General features: G+C 35.6%; 2 protein-coding genes and 1 long non-coding RNA gene across 7 annotated transcripts; 1 reads left to right on the forward strand and 2 right to left on the reverse strand.

Moving 5' to 3' along the window:
* Window positions 1-4,324: 4,324 nt before the first annotated feature.
* On the reverse strand, window positions 4,325-14,176 carry LOC110863112 (protein phosphatase PHLPP-like protein). Of its 4 annotated transcripts, none has more exons than XM_035852696.1 (11): window positions 13,496-14,176; window positions 9,656-9,809; window positions 9,547-9,567; window positions 9,435-9,474; window positions 9,010-9,155; window positions 7,767-7,815; window positions 7,027-7,227; window positions 6,646-6,948; window positions 6,243-6,569; window positions 5,508-6,177; window positions 4,325-5,419 (listed from the first exon to the last, which is right to left on the reverse strand). In XM_035852696.1, exons 1-11 carry the CDS (start codon window positions 13,631-13,633, stop codon window positions 4,511-4,513), a joined length of 2,958 nt encoding a protein of 985 aa, XP_035708589.1. In that variant the 5' UTR covers window positions 13,634-14,176; the 3' UTR covers window positions 4,325-4,510. The 4 variants fall into 4 exon arrangements, with proteins under 4 accessions (XP_035708589.1, XP_035708586.1, XP_035708602.1 ...); XM_035852693.1 differs by lacking the exon at window positions 13,496-14,176 and adding an exon at window positions 10,361-11,534; XM_035852709.1 differs by lacking the exons at window positions 9,435-9,474; window positions 9,547-9,567; window positions 9,656-9,809; window positions 13,496-14,176 and having other exon boundaries at window positions 9,032-9,092.
* On the forward strand, window positions 9,079-20,220 carry LOC118436007. The gene is made up of 2 exons (XR_004835122.1): window positions 9,079-9,179; window positions 19,977-20,220. It is a non-coding gene; the product is annotated as an uncharacterized LOC118436007 (long non-coding RNA).
* On the reverse strand, window positions 15,797-20,090 carry LOC110863640 (cysteine-rich secretory protein 2). 2 transcript variants are annotated; one of them, XM_022112994.2, is made up of 8 exons: window positions 19,673-20,090; window positions 17,772-17,908; window positions 17,255-17,281; window positions 17,072-17,190; window positions 16,888-16,979; window positions 16,700-16,802; window positions 16,494-16,585; window positions 15,797-16,411 (listed from the first exon to the last, which is right to left on the reverse strand). In XM_022112994.2, exons 1-8 carry the CDS (start codon window positions 19,776-19,778, stop codon window positions 16,212-16,214), a joined length of 876 nt encoding a protein of 291 aa, XP_021968686.1. In that variant the 5' UTR covers window positions 19,779-20,090; the 3' UTR covers window positions 15,797-16,211. The 2 variants fall into 2 exon arrangements, with proteins under 2 accessions (XP_021968686.1, XP_035708608.1); XM_035852715.1 differs by lacking the exon at window positions 16,700-16,802 and having other exon boundaries at window positions 19,673-19,983.
* Window positions 20,221-21,400: the final 1,180 nt, after the last annotated feature.

A 21,400-nucleotide genomic window follows, 5' to 3' on the forward strand; every position in this document is an offset into this window, starting at 1 on the left:
GGGACATTATAGTGCATTTTATTATGTACAACGTTGTGGTCATCCCTCCTCGCACGGATTTGCTATCCTCCTAAATATATGTATGTATGTGCAAAATGTGCTAAAAGACTGAACAGGATCAAAAGGTAATAATTGGGCAAATAAGTAAGACACATAATTGGTATGAATGCGATGTACATAGGAAATGCAAGAGATCCTTATATTTTAATGATTTAATATAATATTGCAACCCACACTGATCATCAGTATCCACAGATTTCAGTATCTGATGATCATGATATATCGAAATCAAATGTTAATGTCGGATATCTCCGATTCTTTATACGTTTACATGCATGCATGTTATTCATATGTAGCATGTTTCTGTTCCGTGAGACTTGTAAGTAGTTATTGTTGTGCGATGTGTCTACGAAAACGAGGAGAGTTCAACTTTAAAAGAATCAAGAAGAGAGACAGAGATCCCAGCATGGATCTAACTATTTCCTCCACAGAAGAGTGAGGGATCTCCTTATAAATTACGATAATGAGCTTAAATTCTGCTCAAGCAGTATTATATCGCATTCCAAGCTGGATTAATGTGTGTTAATCTCAACGCCACTTGTATTTTGCACCAGTGGAATGTCAATTGTCGGCTGCAATTTACATACAATGCTCCATTACTTGCAAGTAGCAGGCACTAACGCGTATAATGTGCAATATTTCTGACGATGATGAAGATGATGGTCATTCATATCATCATCATTACCACACGCTTATGGGGACTATATGTACGCACATATGCAGTAGTATAATCGTTGTGGTTGGTGTAATTAACTTTAAATTAATTTTTATTACATTGTATTTATGACAATATGAAATATGAGTCGGAATTTTATAATTACCTTCATATGTAAACATATGTATGTGTGTGTATGCATGCTAAAAATGAAGAACCCAATAAAATATACATTGGCGTTTTTGCTAGCGTTGAGCTGTGGTTTTTACATGGTGGGCAACATAAGAGATTGGAATGCAAGGTTCACATACGTACTTTTGCCAAGATCACACCTAAAATTGCCAAACTTAATTTGAATAATGAATGAGTTGTGATGAAGACAGTTCAGACACCTTTCGTTCCTCTCATGATGGACGAGACTGTGTAATTCGAGTCGCCGATTTGCCATTCATTTCTCCCGAGGAAATAAATTGAATGTACTCATGTATCAAAAGTAACGAATCGAATTGCATCGAAATAAAGTGCTCTCCTACATTTTTAGCTTATGTTGAAAGAAATGCCACACAAAGAATTCGAGGCTTTTGATTACAATACTGGCTGCACTCAGGAGGAGAGCTTGTCACCGATAGACTCACAGATTTTAATGCCCTTTAGATATGTGGCAGTACTATTTAGGTGAGTGTACGAAAAGTAAAGTTTTATTTCATGGCCCCATTTGCCCCCCGCCCTCAAAAGCCGCCCCGCCCCCCAACCGAAAGAATTGCATAATTTTCCCCGAAAGATTTGCATAGTTTTCGAGTTTTTTTCTTGTTTGTTTCCTAATTTGTTGTATTGTATCCGGCATCAAGCTCAATTTTAAAAAATCTGCATTTTCGAAAATATTGGACATGTCTTCGAAAAACTCAAAATTTCAAAAAGTTGAGTTAGTTAGTTGAAATAGTTAGTTGGTAAACTACTACTCAAAGGGTATCAAACTCGGTCATTCTGTCGGTGACAAGCTCTCCTTCAAAGTATTTAAGAACCCACCAGAGAGATGAATATCTATAAAACTGCATGCAAAACGGGTTATAAATTTGTATGTGTTGTATCAGCATCCCAAGACTGAAACCTGAAATCGTAACCTATTTCATCTACAACCAACAGGATTTGCGTGTTCCTGGCACATAGATCAGTTTTAACAAACTAATTTAACACCAGCATAAGTGTGTGGTTTCCATTTACCATAATTTAAAATTATTTTATTTATTTGAACAATATAATCAAGTCATACATGAATCAGACACTGTGCACAGGCAACAAATGCAAAGTTTGTTTTTGAGAAAAATTAAAGTAGGCAAATTAGTAGAACATCAATCTCTGATGTTGAATTTCAATTCTGACGTTGTACATAATTGAAATTTTTGCAAAAAATTCAAGGGATATGAAGCACAAATTCAGATTTTTTAAAATTCAATCAAGGTCGTGTTTGTTTATGGCCACATATATTATGCAGATATGCATCTTTCTATACAAACATAAGTGCCATTGGAGGTAACAAATTATTTATTGTGGGAGATGGAATCAGAGCTGAACCAATTAATGTCACTATTAGAAAACACAGCAATTTCTTAATCAATATTTGATTTATATTTTAAAAAGTATGCACACATATGTACATGTGCACATAAATATTCTTTGTCATGCTTAATTCGAATAACATTCAATTCAGTTGACTGTAATTTAAGATTAAAATTAAATGTCGTTTAAGTCTGCTGTCCAATGACTTCATTGCCAACTGACCTCGTAATCGAAATAACAATCAGAAATTGTACTCAATAAGTCAACTTCAAGTCAAGAATTTATTAGGCGCATACATAAATTTTAATTTGTTACTCATACATATGCTTGGGTGCATGGGGATAATGGAGGTACGCACAAACCTCAACAATTGACAAAGAATAAGACCAGATAAAACTTTAATTTAAATTTGAGGCTCCACTTATGCATTGGAACAGTCAAAAGAAAAAATGCGACCTTATGACTTTAGTCAATGTAATAATAGTAATGATGATTATTTCGATAAATATTCCATTGTGCCCCCGTCATTCATTGGTTCGGATCTGATTATTATCAACTGTTGAAAAGCCACTGAACTAATAGTGCTGCGCCCTTATTGCAATATGTAACTACCAAGAAACTTGGGAAAGGCTATTTTGTACGCCTAAGGATTGCAAGTAAGCAAACGTATTGGATGCATTAAGCATAAATTCGATTATTGTTGTTTTCATCTCGAGGCTCTAAAACCAGACGCAGACCGGAATTGAGAGCGTTTTAAAATTCTAAACACATCCCATTGTTGTGCAACTCGAAACTCATCATAATTGCGTATATGTTGTTGGACCCTTTCTTGTGTGCTTGCCATGCCATATGTGAATTTACTACTATTCAGTATATGCCGTAGATACATAGGATATAGGTAATTGATCTAAATCAAACTCAAATGTTGGCCTTGTTTAGATTATGTAGGATTAGGACCAATACTTAAATCCAAATGAGTCACCTCTTGAACTCCGTGGCTCTAGAATTTAACAACTAATTCAATTATTTGCTGTTTAGCGTGCCGTGTGTGTATGTACATATGTGCTTAAATGTATATACGTATATATGCATTTTTTGTGGTGGAAATACGGATTGTGAAAATCTGTCTCACTTTTTAAGCTGCACATTCATTTGTTTCAGACAGTGATGAGATTTATCTACTAGAAAAAAAACGCAGGAAAACCTTAAGAACCTTTTGTTCGATTGAAAAATTCCGTCTCATTTTCTGCCCTGCTCCACCATAAAATTTCATTTGAATTTTTTAAAGAAATAAATGATGCAGCAGATTGCAGCAGCCGGTCAATCTCGTTGGATAAGATTTTTGTAAGAGACAAGACAGTTATGTTCACGGCAAAAGATGATAATTATTTGAAATTTCATTGCTGTGCATGTCAGAAGATGTGTTTCAGATTTTATAGCGAGAAAAATACTTATTTAATGTCTAAATGTCATTGGACATTCAGGTTTTGGCTAACTGAAACGAAACACGCAGGTGAATATGTACATACATATGCACATCGACTACATGCATTTTCAGTTTACTAAGCAAATAATAAATAAACCAATAATGCACAATTAAAACACATTATCGATCTAGACGTACAATTTGAGTTTGATTTGCAGAGATACAGTATTTGAAAGTTTCTGACAGTTTTAACCATTTAAGATTCATATAAAAATGATTGAGCTGCTCGTCATTTCACATGAGGTGAGATGAAGATGAACAAGTCTCTAAAATTTTAGTACGTATTCATGCATTATTAGAAAGTACAAGCGACCATAACAAATTAGAGAAAATTGTGACGCCGCCGCTCACCTTATCTCTCTGAAGACTAAAGTTCAAAGAATTGCCCTTGTCACATAATTTTCGAATTTTTCCACAGATATTGTGTTCCCAATCTGATATGAATGTTTGTTTCCATTATTTCGTTTCCTTCATATGTTTAGTAATAATGTATAATGTTTATGACTCTAGTAACTCTAGTTCCGCTGCTTCTTTTTTTGACGACCAGGAGAAATTACACATGAGAATATTTTCCATGCTTAGTGATCATTTATTTGGCTTGTTTGGTAAACTAGTATTCAATTAACGTCCCAAATGCATTTTGATTACAACATTTATGACTATAAGCTAGATATTTTGCACTTTAACTGTATATAACTGTATATGGAATACTAATACTAAGCAAATACACATATTTTAATGTATGTGTGGTGTTACAATTCCGTAATTTTATTTTCCCAATAGCGTTTCAATCTGCCTTCATGTTCGATAGAATCAAAATTTCGAACTTCTTGAATTTCCTGTGAATCTTGGATGGGTGGGATATTTGCCTGGCGTTGAGAACTGCTGAAATATGCCGCATTTGGGCCACCCAAAATCGCTCTCCTCGCACTAGAGCGAACGCTACCAAGAAATCCAGCCGATGTGTTCCCATTGCCAAAGATTGGAAATCTGGAGGGCTTTGTTGGCTTTGGCGGAGGAAATGGGGGTTCCGACTGGACAACGATTTTGTTAGTGTTTGTTGGCTCAGCTCCGAATAAGTGTGATAAGGATTTGGCTTTGCTGAGCGTGTAAAATCCAGGCGTTCGATTGTTAGAATTAGGATGAAGATTTTGTGAGGATTTGTGACCATGTTGTTGTACTGAATCTGATGGGGCAGGTGCAGTAACTGCATTTCCTGGCTGCTGGTAAGGAAAATGAACTGATTTCCGCAACTTTTGATTTCGTGCAAATACACCTTTGGCCTTGGACAACGTGTCCAATTCCTTTTTAAATAACATTTTTGCATTTTGCTCCAGCATGTACTCCCAAACGCAGAATTGTTCTACTGACATGTGAGACACGGAAGTGTTTGCTAAAGAAGCTTGATCATCTTCCCTGTCAAGAGACGATTTAAGGGTTCTATCGCTGTGAGTAGATTTGCTGGAGGACACTTCGTGATTGCGTTCCTTTGAATCTTGTGAAAACCTTGGTCTTGTAATTTTATGATCGCTTGCATTTGTAGATGCACTTTTGGTGGACCCTCCATTGCTACCCACACTTCCTGCACCGGAAGACCTATCCGTGTCAATAGCACTATCCGGGGTGATCACGGAAATCAGAGGGTTGGGTTCCGAGTACTCCTAGCAGGATAAAAATGATAGAAAACATTACACTGAAAGACAAAACTTTTTTTGTCCTAAATAAATAATAAATTAAAGTTGAAATTACCTCGGATGAACCACTGTAATAACTTAACGGACCTAAATCTCCCCCAGAGGAAGGTGAGAACTTATTAGCTTTGTGGTTCCCAATGCCATGTCCCTCAACGGCTCGAATGACGGAGGAAGTTGAAACGTGCCATTTGAATTTGACAACAATCAAACTAATACTTTGTTTGCAAGTGTGACTTTGTGCCATGTCTGCGAGACGTTTAGCAATTAGAACACTTTTCTTGTGACGATGTGTCTCCAATTCTTCGATAAGCTCGGGTTCATTGACGTAATTCCAAACACTGTGGTTCCCAATAATAAGAAATTCAGCATTTGTCGACAACGGGATTGATAGCACTTTTGGGTCTGGAATATTCTCATTCAAATTGTTTTCATTGGAATTGCTCCTTGCTGATTGGGTGGAGCTGGTCTCACTGTTGTTATCATAACTTGAAGGCTCACTGCCGTCCGAATTTTTTATTTGTTGTTGATTCTCAAGTCCCATTTCCGTTATGTCCGTCAAACGAGTAAGCTTCTTTCCCGACTCGACTAAAAGACATCGAATACCACCAACCATGGCCAAATTCAGATAGAACGACAACTTTCCTGGATACAAGGGATCTTCATGCCTGGACAATAAGCACAAAATTCCTTGCAAAGGTCGAGAATATCCTTGCTGTTTGATTGATCTAGAGTGAAAGTAGAACAACTGTTATTGAATGATATCATTTTAGAGACTTTTTACTGTACATACTTAATGGCATTGAGGAGTGTATATTTGAGCGAAAATCCATGAGTTTCTTCAATATTTTTCTCTTCAGCGTATATTTTTGCAATAGATTTTGAAATATATTTTGGAGCCGAGTTCCCATCACCGCCGTCGAATAGACCGAAAAGGGCTTCTTGTCCGTTGGATATATTAATGTCTCGATACTGGCTAACACTCAGGACAAGATTTCGATCTGGTAATTCTGAAAATCCAATCTCCCAAGGTGGGTTTGCTGGAAAGTCTCTGGTTTCGTTTTGCCTAATACTTTGTCTTTTTCGAGGGTGCGTCACTTCAACGAGATTCATCGGCCTTCTGCAAGTGCATTTTTTCAAAAGTTTAATCATTTAAAATTCTCTTTATTTATTTAGATTTTATTTTGACGACTTACTTTTGGTTTTGTGTACTAAGTTTTTCTGCATTTAGACTGAGCCGCTCGTTGCATGAAATATCAAGGTATGTTAAATTTCCGCCCGAAATTAAAGTTTCTAGATTGATTTTCCTTAAAACATTATGCGACAAATCGACCATTTTCAACGACTGCATTTTGGTTAGATTTGGAGCAGTTTCCAAACTGTTGGAGTGGACACGAAGTACTCGCAGACTTGTCAGCGAAGATATTTTGGCTGGAAGGGTTCTAATACGATTTCCACAGAGTATCAATTCCTCCAGGTTCCTCCAAACTGAGATACATCTGCATTTTTTTCAAGAAATTAGAAATAAACATCACGGTAATTTAATGTCATCTACAAAGTTTACGCATGATACGCACCTGTCATTTATGTGTTCGATTTTATTGTAACCCAAGTGTAACCTCTTTAGTTGACCACATTCGGATAAAAACTCTAAGCAATCTTTCTCGTGCGTATCCTGAAGTTTATTCCGGCTCATGTATAATTCATTAACTGGACATTTCTTCCCAAAATTTGGCATGTGCTCGATCATATTTCGACTCAAGTTGAGGATTTTCAGTCTGCAAACAATTAATGATATTAAATTTTCAACTTTCATTTTCTTACATTTGCCCATTTTTAAAGATGTGATGAAATTTCATAAGTAGAGTTGGATTAAATTTGTCACTTTGAGTGGCATATGGCAAAGCAATAATATTTTTCTTGAAAGGCAAGTCTTTTATATAAAGAATTGGATGAGTATAATAAATTGAAAGCTTTCCTTTATTGTACTCGAATTAGGAACACCGTTCATTGTTTCAGTTGAAAAATGCGACATGTCGTTGGAATGAATGGAATCAGTTGGGATGATCGTGACAGGAAAAGTGAATCCCATGAAACGGCACGCAATATAAGTATTTACAGAGCTGTTAATTAAAAATGTTCAACGCTGCGACTGACTGACACAAAAAATAATAATTTTTTGCTTTAACTCAATATTCAACCCAAAATTGGACCTCGTTATTTTTTATTATCAATACAATAAGCATATAAATTTCGTTTGTCACCCAAAAATATTTTCTACATCTAAAATCTAAACTTTTTGACATTTTCTTCTTACCTTGTTGCTCTCTGAATGAAATCTTTTGACACGAACTCGATTTTATTGCCTGTCAACAGAATGATGAAAATCGTTAAGGCTTTTTGCAATTTTTTCGTCTGACATGTACATCTCTGGAATAAGTAGACGAAAATGGGACAAGACATGTTGCACATTCAAATTTCAAGGCATGCTTATTGTCATGTAATTGTTTTGCTTCAAGAGATGCAAACTGGGTAAAGCATGTCACAGGTCAATTTCGGTTCATTCGGGTGTTCTTTTGTTATATGGTGATTTAAATCAATGCTTCTTTGGTATTTTAAGCCACAAACACGGCACGAGAAAGACTCAATTTTAAGTAGTGATCTTGGATTGATTTTTGGTGAGTATAAAGCTGACCTATTCGGATCATTCACAAACTGTTCGAGTGATTGTCTATTGCACTCTAGTTGATAAAAAGAGTGATAAGTTATTTCTAATTTGTCAAATACTTTGTGTAATTCTTTACTAATTACTATTTTAAAACTATCCATATGTAGTAGTTCATCTAAAATCTGTCCAAATTTTGTATTGTTTTCCCAATGTCGAGCATGATGACAGTCTTTAGTATTTTTACTATTCTCATATAATGGTAAATGTTTTTCAGGATCACAGCCATGTTGATATTCCCAAAGACTAGAAATTAAATAAGAATATGCTTCCGCACCAAATTGAGATAAGTGGTTATCACTATCGATTGTCTCTTTTAAGTTTATTTCATATAGCAATTGAAATTCAGGTCCTGGTTTGTATGTATAAGTATATATATTTTCTTTTCCTTGCACTGGAGTATAACTTTGACAAACTTTCGCATTATTTATTCCACTTACTGTGCTCACTCTTAGAGATAAGTTTTTTTTGCTAGTCACATTCAACCAATACTGAACTTTATACGACCCCCTACTTTGACACAAGGATATTGTCGAATTTTTAATTTTACTTAAAACGTTGTCTCTTTTCGTAGGCACTGGACTTAAATTTTCACTAGACTGTCTTTTATTGCTATTTGGTGTATGACCTAGTGACGACATGACATTTTCTTTATGTTTTTGACTAATCTATGTTTGACTTAAAACTGACTACTTTACTAACTAATAAACATTGACAAATAAACTGACTAATTATTTGAGCACAACCATGACATGTGCGTATAAAAAAAATTACAGTCTTGTTACATTCCCGGTTCAACAGATTCTCAAGTTACACTGTCGAATAACAAACTTACAATGCAAATATAGTTCACGTACGGGAAGGTTGGACAATGAATTTTGAAATTTGCAGTCAACCTGACGAAGCCGATTGTGAGACGCTTGGACGGAGAAAAGCTCTGGTACTATCCAACACCAATTGGGAAGCTCCTCCAAGTTGTTGCTTTAACAAATGAAATATGCACAAGTAAGTTTTATGATTATTATCACGAAAATACATTAATGTGCGAAACAACGAGCATTAAATTATTAAAGATAAACAACTCAGCCATTAAAATAATGTGGTTCAGTGGAAAGAAACTTTAATCAGAGAAATTAGCACATCATGCGTATGATTTATCACCAATTTATCAGTGCACATTATAAATACAATTACGTATGTATGTACTTTCTCTCATCTCTCAACCCAAATTCAAGCTCAGTTTTAAAATGCCAGACTTACAATGAAACTTGAAGCGTAGACAAGTTGTTAGGCGGAGGATCTATGGAATAAAAACACAATGCACAGTGGTAATTTAAATTTTGTATGCAAATAATTTATTGAAAAACCTTACCTACGGAGATTGACAGCAAATCTGTAAAATTTCCAAAAAGTAAGGTTAACAATACCTCTGGTATATGGTTCATTGGCTACACGGCCCTTTGTTTTTTACTGGCACTCACTGTTGTACGAGCAGTCAAGGTACGTTAGCGATGCTCCTGAAAGCAAAAGGACTTCCAGGTTATTGTTGGCACAACACAACCACTCCAAACGGTTCAGACTTCTCAAATCCAATTTTTCTGCAGAATTTCCAGAAATATCCAAGTGAGTGAGATTCTGAAACAAAGAATTAATCATAAAATGCATCATGAATAATAAAAAAACATGAACTCCATAACTTAAATTACTAATCAATGAAAGTCGTCTGACAATGCATTTATATAAAAAAAAGAATGCAATGAACCTGTCCTCAACTTAAGGTCAAATCGGCCTAAAGATCTCCAGGGAGTGACTAATCAAAATTACACCACTTTAATTCTTAAGAAAAACTGCTTCCCGGAAATGAGTAAGCAACAACCCTTGCAGTTCTTATTGTCTTTTTTCATTGTTACGAACAGAGTAGAAGAATTGTTATGCATTCGCAGCTTTTAAAAAATAAAATGTAAAGGGATGAATTTGTCTTTTGATTGTTCACAATATTAACATAAATAAGTACATGCAGTAATAATGTTGGAAATGTGCTTGTTGATTGTCATTTACTAAATAGGTAATTACGCAATGAACCATCGTATTTATATGTATTTACGGGCAAATAGAGGTGACAGCAAGTATTTCATGCAGAATAATGAATTACATATGTACGTAATTGCATAATTAAATTTACCAACCTGGAAGTGACCTCCATTTAACCGTACAACTTCAAGAACACATGCCCCATCAAATTTTAATCGCAGTTTGTACTTTTTTCCGTCAGTCTCATTATTAAAGTAATTTCCTCCTTTCCTCGACTGGGTGTTTACGAAGGTGTTGAAACTTTGCATAGAATATGCTTCACTCTCTCCCATTTTCATACTCATTAGTGTCCTTTGTTCATAAGTATTCAAATTTATGTCTTGCCAACTTTAACAAATGCGGAGCCAAATTACACTAATTTGCGCTATTTATCAAGTCTCATCATCACATTATCCAATTCCATAAAACTTTCGGATGTACGGATGCCACTCGAAAACGTGTTTCATCCACATCCTCCAATGCAATCATCTTTCCCAGAAATAATTTATGGAAACCGTTTGCATGAATTTTTTCACAAATTACATTTTGTTTGGTGTCCTGATTTCAATCAGCACTTGTGAAGTACAACTAGAAAAATTATAAACTTTCCTTTGTCACAAATGATGGAAGGTTTGTTCAATCATGCAAATTTTTCGGGCGTTTTCTCGTTATTTTGTATGAAAACTAATCGTGTTACAATTAAAAACTTTAATGAATCCACCCATGAAGCACTTGCAAATAAATTGTGAAATTACACTGCACTGAATATCAGGGTCACAAGATGGGTGACGTCTAGCTGTCCTTCACAGTTAACACATTTTAAATACACTACGTATATCCATTGCATGTCACTGAATGCCTTCACAAATTTTTGAAATGAGAAGTGATTTTAAAGACGGAGAACTATTGTGTTTTTAAATGAATCTTCACTCACTCACTCACAAATTTGTATGTATGTATTTTTGTGGTGAAAACTGATTGTGACAAGAAAGATGAGATTTGCTGATAAGGGAATGAAACGCCGCAACAGACCATAAGCAATCCTCTGCACAGCACGGACTGAAGTGGACCAAAACACAATAAGGCAGCCTGAGACCGAGTATTTCTTTGTTGTTTTCCCTTGCTTGGATTTTAAGACAATATTTAGCCCAAGTTTTAATTCCACCACTTCAATGTCTTGCTATGAGCTTTATTTGTGTCGAAAAAATTAAAGACAGGATGCAAGGTACGATAAATCTCAAACTTTAGACACAGGATTTGTAAACCTTTCGTTACGTTATGATGGGCAGTGAATGAGTAAGCAACAAGCACTGCATCGCATGATTATTAAGATAAGAGGGACTTATTTAGTTGATGTGATGGTATTTAGTCTAGTAGTGAGTTTTTTTTGGCGTTTCCTTCGTCAATCTCCTCGTCACACATACAAAGACTGCGTCGACGGATGATGGAAATAAAATTATTGTAATAACGCCGTGCCTCGATATAGCAAGTTAACAACAAATAGTGAGTCTGTTTATGAGGGCCGAAGGGTACTGCCTGCACTGTGTACATACGTATGTACACTTGCACAACCTGTGTTATTTGCCATACTGATGCCACTGCCGTGTGGAAGCAGGGAACACAAATAAAATGGGGGAGGATCATTTCATGGCAATATTTAATGGTAAAGTTTTGAGTTGGCGTACGTAAAGCATTGTTTAAAAGTATGTATATGGTTGTCACGCATCGTTGGCGTTGGACAAGCTAGTAAACCTCACCCTGTTTTACAAAAATACACAAATACCCAGAGATACAATCTGAATATTTTGAAGCAGGCATTGAAATGCGCAGGATGAGACAAACATTTTGCTCTTGATATGTATGTTTATAAGCGTATTGTTGATGGTTGGGGGATGAGACTGTGTCTTTATTATAGGGCTACGTATATTTTTAGGTTGCATGGTCACTCTTCTGCATCACATCAATCCAGTTTGACTCCTGGCGACAATGACGGAACGAGGATTAAATGACATGCCATTGACATTTTTTAAACTATGGAATAAATTTGGTTTACTTGTATTATAGAGCGAAATTGAAGTATTGTGAGCAGATGAATATATGCAAAAGAGACATAATGCTTGACCTTATTTTCATGAGGATATTTTCGTTCCTCGCATCATGTCCATACGACTATGGTACAATTGCAAAAAAAAGTATTTAGCCCGACTCTGGGATTATTGTCGTGTCGTCGGTTCGTTCCTCGAAATACATAGATGGGGAAGATATGAAAATACACTGATTAGTTAAGCCAAAAGATGAACAAGTTCGAAAATAGGAAAATCAGTCAAGTTATAGACCTCAGGTGGCGTCAGCGCCGTGGGTCATGTGAATCGGGTGGGATCGTTGGTGCAGAATATTTTAAATTCTGGTGGAACGCTAGAATGGTCGTATTTGAGTACGAAATTAAAAACGATAGGGCCCAGCATAATGGCCAAATTATGGAACCCTGTAGGTGATGCCCACTGGTTTTTGAAAATTCTCGTAGAAAGTGAAATTTGACATGGTTGTATTTCGTATCGGTAGTTTACATGTAATAAAATTGAAAAACACAGGTCTCATTGTCGAAATTGATGTCAGATTGACATTACTAGCTCACGAGCTGTCCTCAGTCCTTGTCCGTCCGTTTGTCATTCTAATCTCTCTATTACACTGACACATCCCCTTAAATATGTTAAAACAAAAATCGTTCAATTCCAATCTTGTTCAAAAGTATACTCTATTTTGTTGGGAGTTTGATAATTCTTGCAGTTTCTTGGTCTCAGAGCTACTTAATGACATGTAATGGTATCAAACTCATGAGATATTTAATATGAGGCAGAAACTATCGGTAGCCTCTAAAATGCAAGAATTTTCAAAATCCGAGCAAAATTTTGATTTTTGATGATGGTTTAAGTCACTTATTTTTGTAATTTTCATCCCTTGAGGGGGTCTGCAATATGACTGATGCAGCTGTATTACACGTTAGTATATGTACAAACATAATATGTACAAATTTAAAGGGGTCGCCCTAGCCCGAAATGATAATTTGAGGATGAGCCCTGTCCAGGAAATGATAATGAGAGGATGAGCAGGCAGTGAACCTCGAAATCACATACAGATGCCGGACTAATGGTTCGAAGGCAAAAAAGAATTCCCTATGCGATGCTGTATATGTAGCATGCAATGTAGACATTAATTTGTTAATTTAATAAAGTATAGATGACAAAACTTACCTTAAAATACCCTTGGCGCAGGCTCTGCTGAATTCCATCCCGTTTCAACTCGTCGGATGGTTTTTTAACATTTTGTTTCTGCAGTGGATCTTCATTCTCCTTAGAGTGCATTTCGTCGGACGGTATCAATTCTCCCATATTTGTTGTCTTAATTTTTAGACGGATTCGAAATATGAACTTTCACCTCTGATTTATTTGTACAATTCTAAATTTTCAGACACTGTCTTAAGAACATGATGTTATAACACGATTCAATTTTACACAAGTTTCTCAAAACTAAACTTACAAACTCACAAAGCGATGTCCAATTTTACCTCTCACCTCGCAAATTGACACTGATTTTGATTTGAGTTTGAGGTTATAGTTCTCGCTCAAACTCATCAATTGGATACGTATGTATATTTGTATTTCTTCACCGGAGATGACTCGTGACGAGGAGGTTTGTGATGTAATAGAATTACAAAGCACAAAAAATAAAGTCGATTCCGTGGTTTTTAGTAGAACGTAATTACAAAAAATAATATTTTCACTACTCCCTTGCAGCACAAAGAATTTCGAGGCCTTGGGCACTTCATTTTAAGAAATTTAAGGAAATGTGAACGTCTCAGGTTCAACTTATTTTAGAACTGGTATTACTTATTACGTAACAATACTTCCATTCCACTCTCAGGTATGTACTCTGAATTCGGCAGCAGGTATTCACATCCTGAACTCCTGAAAGAGTTGAGCTCATCTCATCAGTGGAAATCACAGAAGGATCAGCAATTATATATGATTCCTCTTTATGATTCCTCCTTTACAGGGGATTATTTTGCTCTGCTTTGTGGTTACCAGCGTGGAATTGCATGCACGGAACACAACAACGCTTCTGCACACATCGGGACATTTTGTTGTGCTTGCCTGGTTAACTTATGTATGTAAGTACATGTCGTATACTGCCTGCGCCCCACCACATCATCTCAACCGTTTCCCTTCATACGTACATATAGAGCACTATTTACTGCATATGTATTATGGACCTCTATTGTTTAGAATTGGTGGCTCAGAATTGCGAAAGCAATTTATTTATGAAAATAAATTACGGGACAACGACGACTCCACACTGTCACATTCTGCGCATGAAACTTCTCTCACGACTACATTTTTCATGTTTCATTATTCCGCAATGGTGAACATTATCTTTAAGATGAGACTTTTTGGCGTGGTCTGGTTTGGTGTGGTAAAATTTGCTCATCATCATCTTCACTCTTCTTCTTTTTTCTGTTTCGCTGACTTTATGGATGACACAACAATCGAATTGCCAGCTATTTCAATCGCTCCCTCCGTCTTGCAACAAAGATTTCGAGAAGATAACATGACGAAGAGTTAATACAGAAGAAGCCGCGCGGCACACAGGAACCATGCACTCGTGTGAATCTGTCTTTCCGCTTGTGAAACACACAGATTATGATTGAGGAGGACTAATCGTACTTTTAATAACGATCATTAAGAATTAATTGTCATAAATCGCAAAGATATCTTCGATACAAATTAATGAGTAAGTCGTACAGCAGCTAAATATGTAAGAGTAAATGTAAGAGTTTAATGAGTCCGACTTGACATTTGTTCATCACGCGCATTTGAGGTATTATGTATACATGTGTAGTTAGGAAATAATCAAAAACGTAGTTAAAGACATGCTTTTGATCTTGATAGCAAGTTTGCGTGCTTATTGGTGGGCTGTAATTGTAGTTGCGCTATGTTATTCCTGAAGATTTCATATTCTGGGATCTTCAAATGCAGAAATCTGATGATGATGATGATGAGATAAAGCAAGACTTATAAATAACCGTTGCAATTACAACTGTTGTTTACTTTTGGTTTTTGCAATCATCATACGGAAATTGAAACGGTCATGAAATCATAACCCTGTGAGATCTAGTATACCGTTGCCTACTATGTACATTACATGGATATAATATGCGTACTTCTGTATACGAATGCTTAAACCTAGACTTAATAGTATATGTACATGTACAAGTAATATAGTGAGTCATAGCACTATGAGTCGCCGCAACTGTTTCACGAAGCGATATGATAACACTGCTAAAAAGTTAATTTCTAAACCATAATTTTTCTGTTGGGTTAAGGTGATCAACGCCACACATCATTCATGGTTCATGGTCACAGACTTTGGGTTTTGGTTTAGCGCACAAGTGACCATGCCTTGTGCGGTCCTGCTTCTAATTTCATTACCTAAAATACGAAATAATAATGCAAGAAATTTACACTAATTTATTAGGTCTCTCGTCAAGAAGCCTGCGCGATTGTTAAACAATTTATTACGCACTTTATTTATTAAGACTGTTAAGTATTCCCTTAACATCTTGATCCATCCTTTACACACGTCATGAATATTTGGTATAATATATTTATTGCATAATTTTGCCTCAGTTTTGAGTTTTTGGCAGTTTTTTTCTCTTTTAATATCCTCTCTAAACATATATTTATACTTAAGTAGGTTACATTAATTATTCGATAAGTATCAATATGGCAAAGCAATTATTGTTACACCCTCAAATTAAGTAATAACAATTTTTGCTGATTATGGAAAAGTTGACAAGGCCTGAGTTTAATATTGTCTGAAAATTATTTTACTAAAAACAACTTTAGACAAGAGCCAGCAACGTTGGAAAGTGCATATACATAAATATGCAACTATTATTTTTAACTAATCTTAACGATTATTTGGCATGGTTGAGATTTGATTTGAGGGAAATAGCATTACAATTTTATTTTTACAATGACAAGTTGCTCGGCAGTGTTTTTTTCTGCGGACTCCTTCCTTGCTTTTATCCTTGCACAGCCAGTCGTGCCATCCTGCATCCAAGTCCGCACAATTGACCCACAAATCCGCAAATGGACATGAATTTGTACCTAAATTGCATGCAAAAAATAATAATTCACATTATCTAAACTTCCAGTATTTCAATAAAATAAATAAATGTTCCTAGCGTACATAATTTTGTCTCCTTGCTACAACTCTCGGGACAATCGGTACAAGGTGTTCCGCGTTTATAAGGTTGTCCAAGAAGCTCCATATAGTTTCCACTGGCAAAATACAAAAGCATTTTAAATGTTGGAGAAAGTCTTCTCATATGCATACTCTGTATCTACAACTATTTATAGTCATTGACTTTTAGATTGGCTGCGTTGCTGACTTACACGGGGCAGTAATTACAAATATAGTTGTAAAAAGTTTTTCCTTTTGATGTTTTACATTGTGAAAATCCACATCCTACTTTATGCGAGGTAGCCCAAACCAGCTCTGAAAGTCAAACTTACTAACTTTGCTTTTGTTTTTGAGAAAAGTACACAATAAAAATTTTTAATTCAAATGAAAACGGAATTACGTGTAAAATGGCCTATGACGCCAAGTTCGTTTTTGGGGGAGCCATAGGTGAAATTACGGTGTTCTAGATACCACGTTTTGATAGCGAAGAACCTATAAATTTCGATTATACTTTCAAATTATGACAAAAACATTAACTATGAAGGCAATAGCATAAGCATATTTAATGTTTTACTACAGCTTACCAAGGGACTTTGTGCGTTGACACGAAAATATTTTGACCACAAGGCCCATAAAATTCAGTCCATCGGTCAGTAGCATTATCATGTGTCAAGAGTTCACATTGTTCTGCCCATTTTTGTGCCTTTAAAAGTAATTTAACTAAAAATGCAATACAATAATTATTTTGGAATAATTTATACTCGTACCGTTTTTGCTGCCCCAGAGTGCCACGTCTGTAATAAAAATAGTGAAAAATGTCACAGACAACTAAATATTTACATCACAATGTATCCACATCACTACATGATCGGGAGTCGAATAATTTGTTCGTTGCAAACTATAAACGATAATTGCTTGTGACAGACAAGCCCAGAGAGACAAGTAGTCAGACATCATTTTCTTGTGCAACTTATCCAACCAATCTTGTTTGACAAACTAAATAACAATAGTGATCATAAAATCCTCATCCAATTTCATGGTTGTCACTACCTGTCTTGAACAATTAGGTCCCCTTTTCATATTTGGACATTGGCAATAAATCGAAAAGTTTATAATCATTCGGCTATGTCGGGGAAGTTGCATTAATGGTCAGTAGTATGCAAATTGACAGTGCATGGTGGGATTCGTCGATTTTTGTAAGCAGACAATGGATAAGTGAATTTATGGTAAAAACAGTGCCGATTCTAAATATTTTCAAGAATACGAAATCATACTTCTTATTACCATTTCCAACATGTTTGATGCTTTTGGTCTCACATTGGATCTGAACAAGTTGTGAGCACTGACGATTTTCTCTTGCACCTTGTGAGAATTTGTGAGCAGCATACTTTTGGGCATACGGTTCCCATACACTCGGGGACCTAAAAAAGCCAGAAAATATTAATGAACCAGCTTAATTAACTCTCATCATTTATGCGAAACGTATCGTTTTGATTTAAATATTAGCAAATTACGGTCGAAAAAATTGACGACGCATGCAATTTTAATGCATAATATACATCAGTTAAATTCGTACTTGGTAAATTGATATGCACATGTGAATTTGTACATATTAATGTGCGCATGAATGGCAATCAAAGTACTAATTATTCACAATCTCCTGGAACATATGTAATCATATTCAATCTGAACCAGGAAGTCTTCTGTGTTAATAATCCAGGTAGCCCAATTGTTTCAATTAGTTCTATCCCAACATGTTTGTTTTAAACGATAATCGAACCCATAAAACATTGATTAACGTTTCACAAGTGGTTTGATACATACAAGTTTAAAGCACTTTATTATATTCTATGCCGAGGTCGATGTTTTTTAGTGAAGCGTCGTCTGCCTTGTACAATTTTGCTTAGAAGCCATTCAGCCGAAACTGTTTTTAGACATAAGTTGTTGGTTGGTAGCAGTTTTTAAATACTTTAATGGTTTAATTTTAACGCTTCATGCCAGGGTGATTTTAACTATCCATAAATTACAGCGTTGCTGAGTGGAGAGGTTAAATGTTGGAGGAATGTTTATGGAATTGGAATCGGATGTGCGTAAGTGGGCGAATTTACGACTTTGTGCCACACTATCGACTCCATTAGCAAAATGACACATTGCAGTTTTATTACATTGAGTGAAATATGTATGTACACATTAATGATTAAATTCAAATCAAAGATGATGATTTAAGTGATTTCGTCTATTACAATCTGTATTACTGCATAATTTAATTTATTTGAAACATAATTATAATTAAGTAATTGATTAATTAGTTGACAATCGTAAGGTTCATGTCAGTGCTTTAGTAAACAGCGTAGCGGTGAGATAGATATAAAAAGAATCAAGTGTTGTTTAACATAACGCATACACAGAGGCATCATTAATTGAAGAAAAAACTGTTAAAAAGCCACTGCCCACGAGTTTTATGCAGTTGCTCACATCGTTATCAACTTAAGATCAAATAGGTCAACTGCAAAGTCAAAACTTTAATTATGATAAAAATTAGTGCAAGTAATTATCACTTTGGTCCATAGGGTACAAACTGACATTTTTAGCAAGATAGCGTGATAACACTGCATATGGCAGACACTGTGAATGCATGCATACACATGGATGACTCACATCACGTTGCATTATTTCTACATTGCGACCAAAGTCATGAGATTAGTTGCCGATATTAAAATGAATAAACCAAGCCTTGTTATTATTGTAAATACATTCAAACCATTTTTACACCTCAATTTTTTCACTTTTAGAAAATGCAAATTGAGATAAAGAGCAAAGGAAACCAACTCGGTATAATGTTGGAGTGCATCTACTTATCTAATAATAAGTGTTTTGGGTGCATACAGCACGCGCAGTACTTGCTGCATCCATAATTTATTTTGTCTGTAACCTAATTATTTTGCATAACTATTTGGTAAAATTAGAGATAAGTCTGCCATTGTCCAAATTATTTGAAATGCGTACATACATAAGTACGACAATGTCTCAAAAAGGTCGACACGAGACATCATTTGCAAATAATTGCTTAGAATTCATAAACACAGACATACTAATAAAATAAATTGGTTACAAATACTAGCAGAGAGAAAAGCATTCAATAAGCGGGTTCACCGAGAAAAAAACGCCAACGTCAATTAACTTACGTCTATCGTGTCGCCAGCCATGACTTTCGGTTGAGAAAAGTGTAATAAGGAATGTCCAAATGCTGGCGATGACAAGGATTCTACCTCCACTGTTGAACACCTTCATTGTCGAGAGTTTCAATTAGTTGAACAATTAAGTGTTTTTTGCATCAATTTGGCAAATTTGTTTACAATTTGTTTAAAAAAACTCAAAGGAAACACGTGTCAGTTTCAGTTTTCTATGAAAATCTTGTTTTTTTATTTTCGTAAATCACATTAAAATTGTTTTGTGTAAGCTTGTTTTAAAATGTCACGAACTTTGCAGATTTATGGATCACTTCCGACGACGACGACGAAAGAACTTGAGGCGATGTGAGCTTGGATGGTGCATGAGATGAGATCCGTGTTAGTTGGATGGATGAAGGAAAGTGGTCTCGATCTTCCTCACTTTGCTCGTAATATGTTGTCAAGTCTTTTGCAAGGCAGAAGAAATAGACTTTGAAAGTAAATATTTTGCGTGTGTTTACAAGGGACGATATTGATTTAATAAACATTTTATATTAAGCTGAGAGTGTGCTATCTAGTTAACAAGTTGTTTCAGATCAAGTCTGCATAGATCGGAGCGTTGGATATCAAGATGGTTAGTATCCAATCAAGATGCAACCAATGCAATTCTTGCAGCAACATCGAAATGTTAGATCGAAGTGATTTACTATTCCAAGTTCGATTATGTACAAGAAGCAAATATTGTGAATGACGATGCACGGATGAGGTTGCTATATATTTACTTGGGAATTGAATATCCATGAGCATGGTACTACCAGATTATGGTCATGATTATGGCAAACTGGCGGTATAGAAGTTCAGGATTCCATTGTTTTTATTTTGATATAAAAGATATGAAGCAAGTCTCTAATCAGATTGTACCAGCAAAGGTCACATTAACATTTGCGTGGCAAAAGGTGCAATTCCCGTAGAAATGGCGTTTCTCGGAGATATTTTGGCTAAACAATTAATGGTGCCAATACACTAGAGATTTTGTATTAACGAATGGTATGCACGAGTTTGGTCATTGGTCTCGAGTATGTTTTTTGTTGAACCAATTCTTTTCACTTTCATACTGAGTTGGGACACATTGAGATCATCGCAAAGTTTCAAAAATTTCGCAAGACAAAAGCAAATAAACAAGTTCACTATATTTCCATTCATCTACTTCCTCCAAATATAAACAAAACTTCATCCCAACTGCAGCTCTTGTTCTACATACTAAAAAAAGTACATACGCCTACTCTCAATTGATTGACAGTATATATGCACATAATAAATATGCAAATATGCACTACATATTACCTGCTTGACTTGTATTGTATTTATAATTCTCATGTTCAGCGAAAATATTATTTTTAGTTCCAATCCGTGAAATGGAGCACCTCAACAACTGCATTTGACGATGGCTCAATATTAATGGGCTTCGGTTGGGAAAGTGATGCCCAGATATATGCACGTATGCACATATGAACGTCCCAATAATTTATCTGTTATTATTGGTATGCATTTCTGAACGCATTCCAGAGAGAAGTTTTACTTTCAACCAGACAGAATGTTCGGAACCATAGTGCATAAATATGCGCGTACAACTGTGGACTTGTTATTTTTATGTCAGGACAATTGCCTCCACAACTGGGCTGATTTTATGACATTTTGAGGTTTCAGTGATCCATTTGGTTCATTCGTCCGAATTTACGTATG

The sequence above is a fragment of the Folsomia candida genome, unplaced genomic scaffold, assembly GCF_002217175.1.
Source record: "Folsomia candida strain VU population unplaced genomic scaffold, ASM221717v1 Fcan01_Sc001, whole genome shotgun sequence".
Lineage (NCBI taxonomy): Eukaryota > Metazoa > Arthropoda > Collembola > Entomobryomorpha > Isotomidae > Folsomia > Folsomia candida.

Bases quoted from the DNA above. Each gene is read 5' to 3' on its own strand.
- LOC110863112 (XM_035852693.1), bottom strand. From the start codon at position 10,549: ATGAGTATGAAAATGGGAGAGAGTGAAGCATATTCTATGCAAAGTTTC. The intron at 9,568-9,655 runs GTGAGTGCCAGT...GAAATTTTACAG, and splicing joins CCTTGACTGCTCGTACAACA to ATTTGCTGTCAATCTCCGTA. The intron at 9,156-9,434 runs GTAAGTCTGGCA...CATTTGTTAAAG, and splicing joins TCTACGCTTCAAGTTTCATT to CAACAACTTGGAGGAGCTTC.
- LOC110863640 (XM_022112994.2), bottom strand. From the start codon at position 19,778: ATGAAGGTGTTCAACAGTGGAGGTAGAATCCTTGTCATCGCCAGCATT. The intron at 16,980-17,071 runs GTAAGCTGTAGT...CGAAATTTATAG, and splicing joins TCAACGCACAAAGTCCCTTG to GTTCTTCGCTATCAAAACGT. The intron at 16,412-16,493 runs GTACGCTAGGAA...CATGCAATTTAG, and splicing joins TAGCAAGGAGACAAAATTAT to GTACAAATTCATGTCCATTT.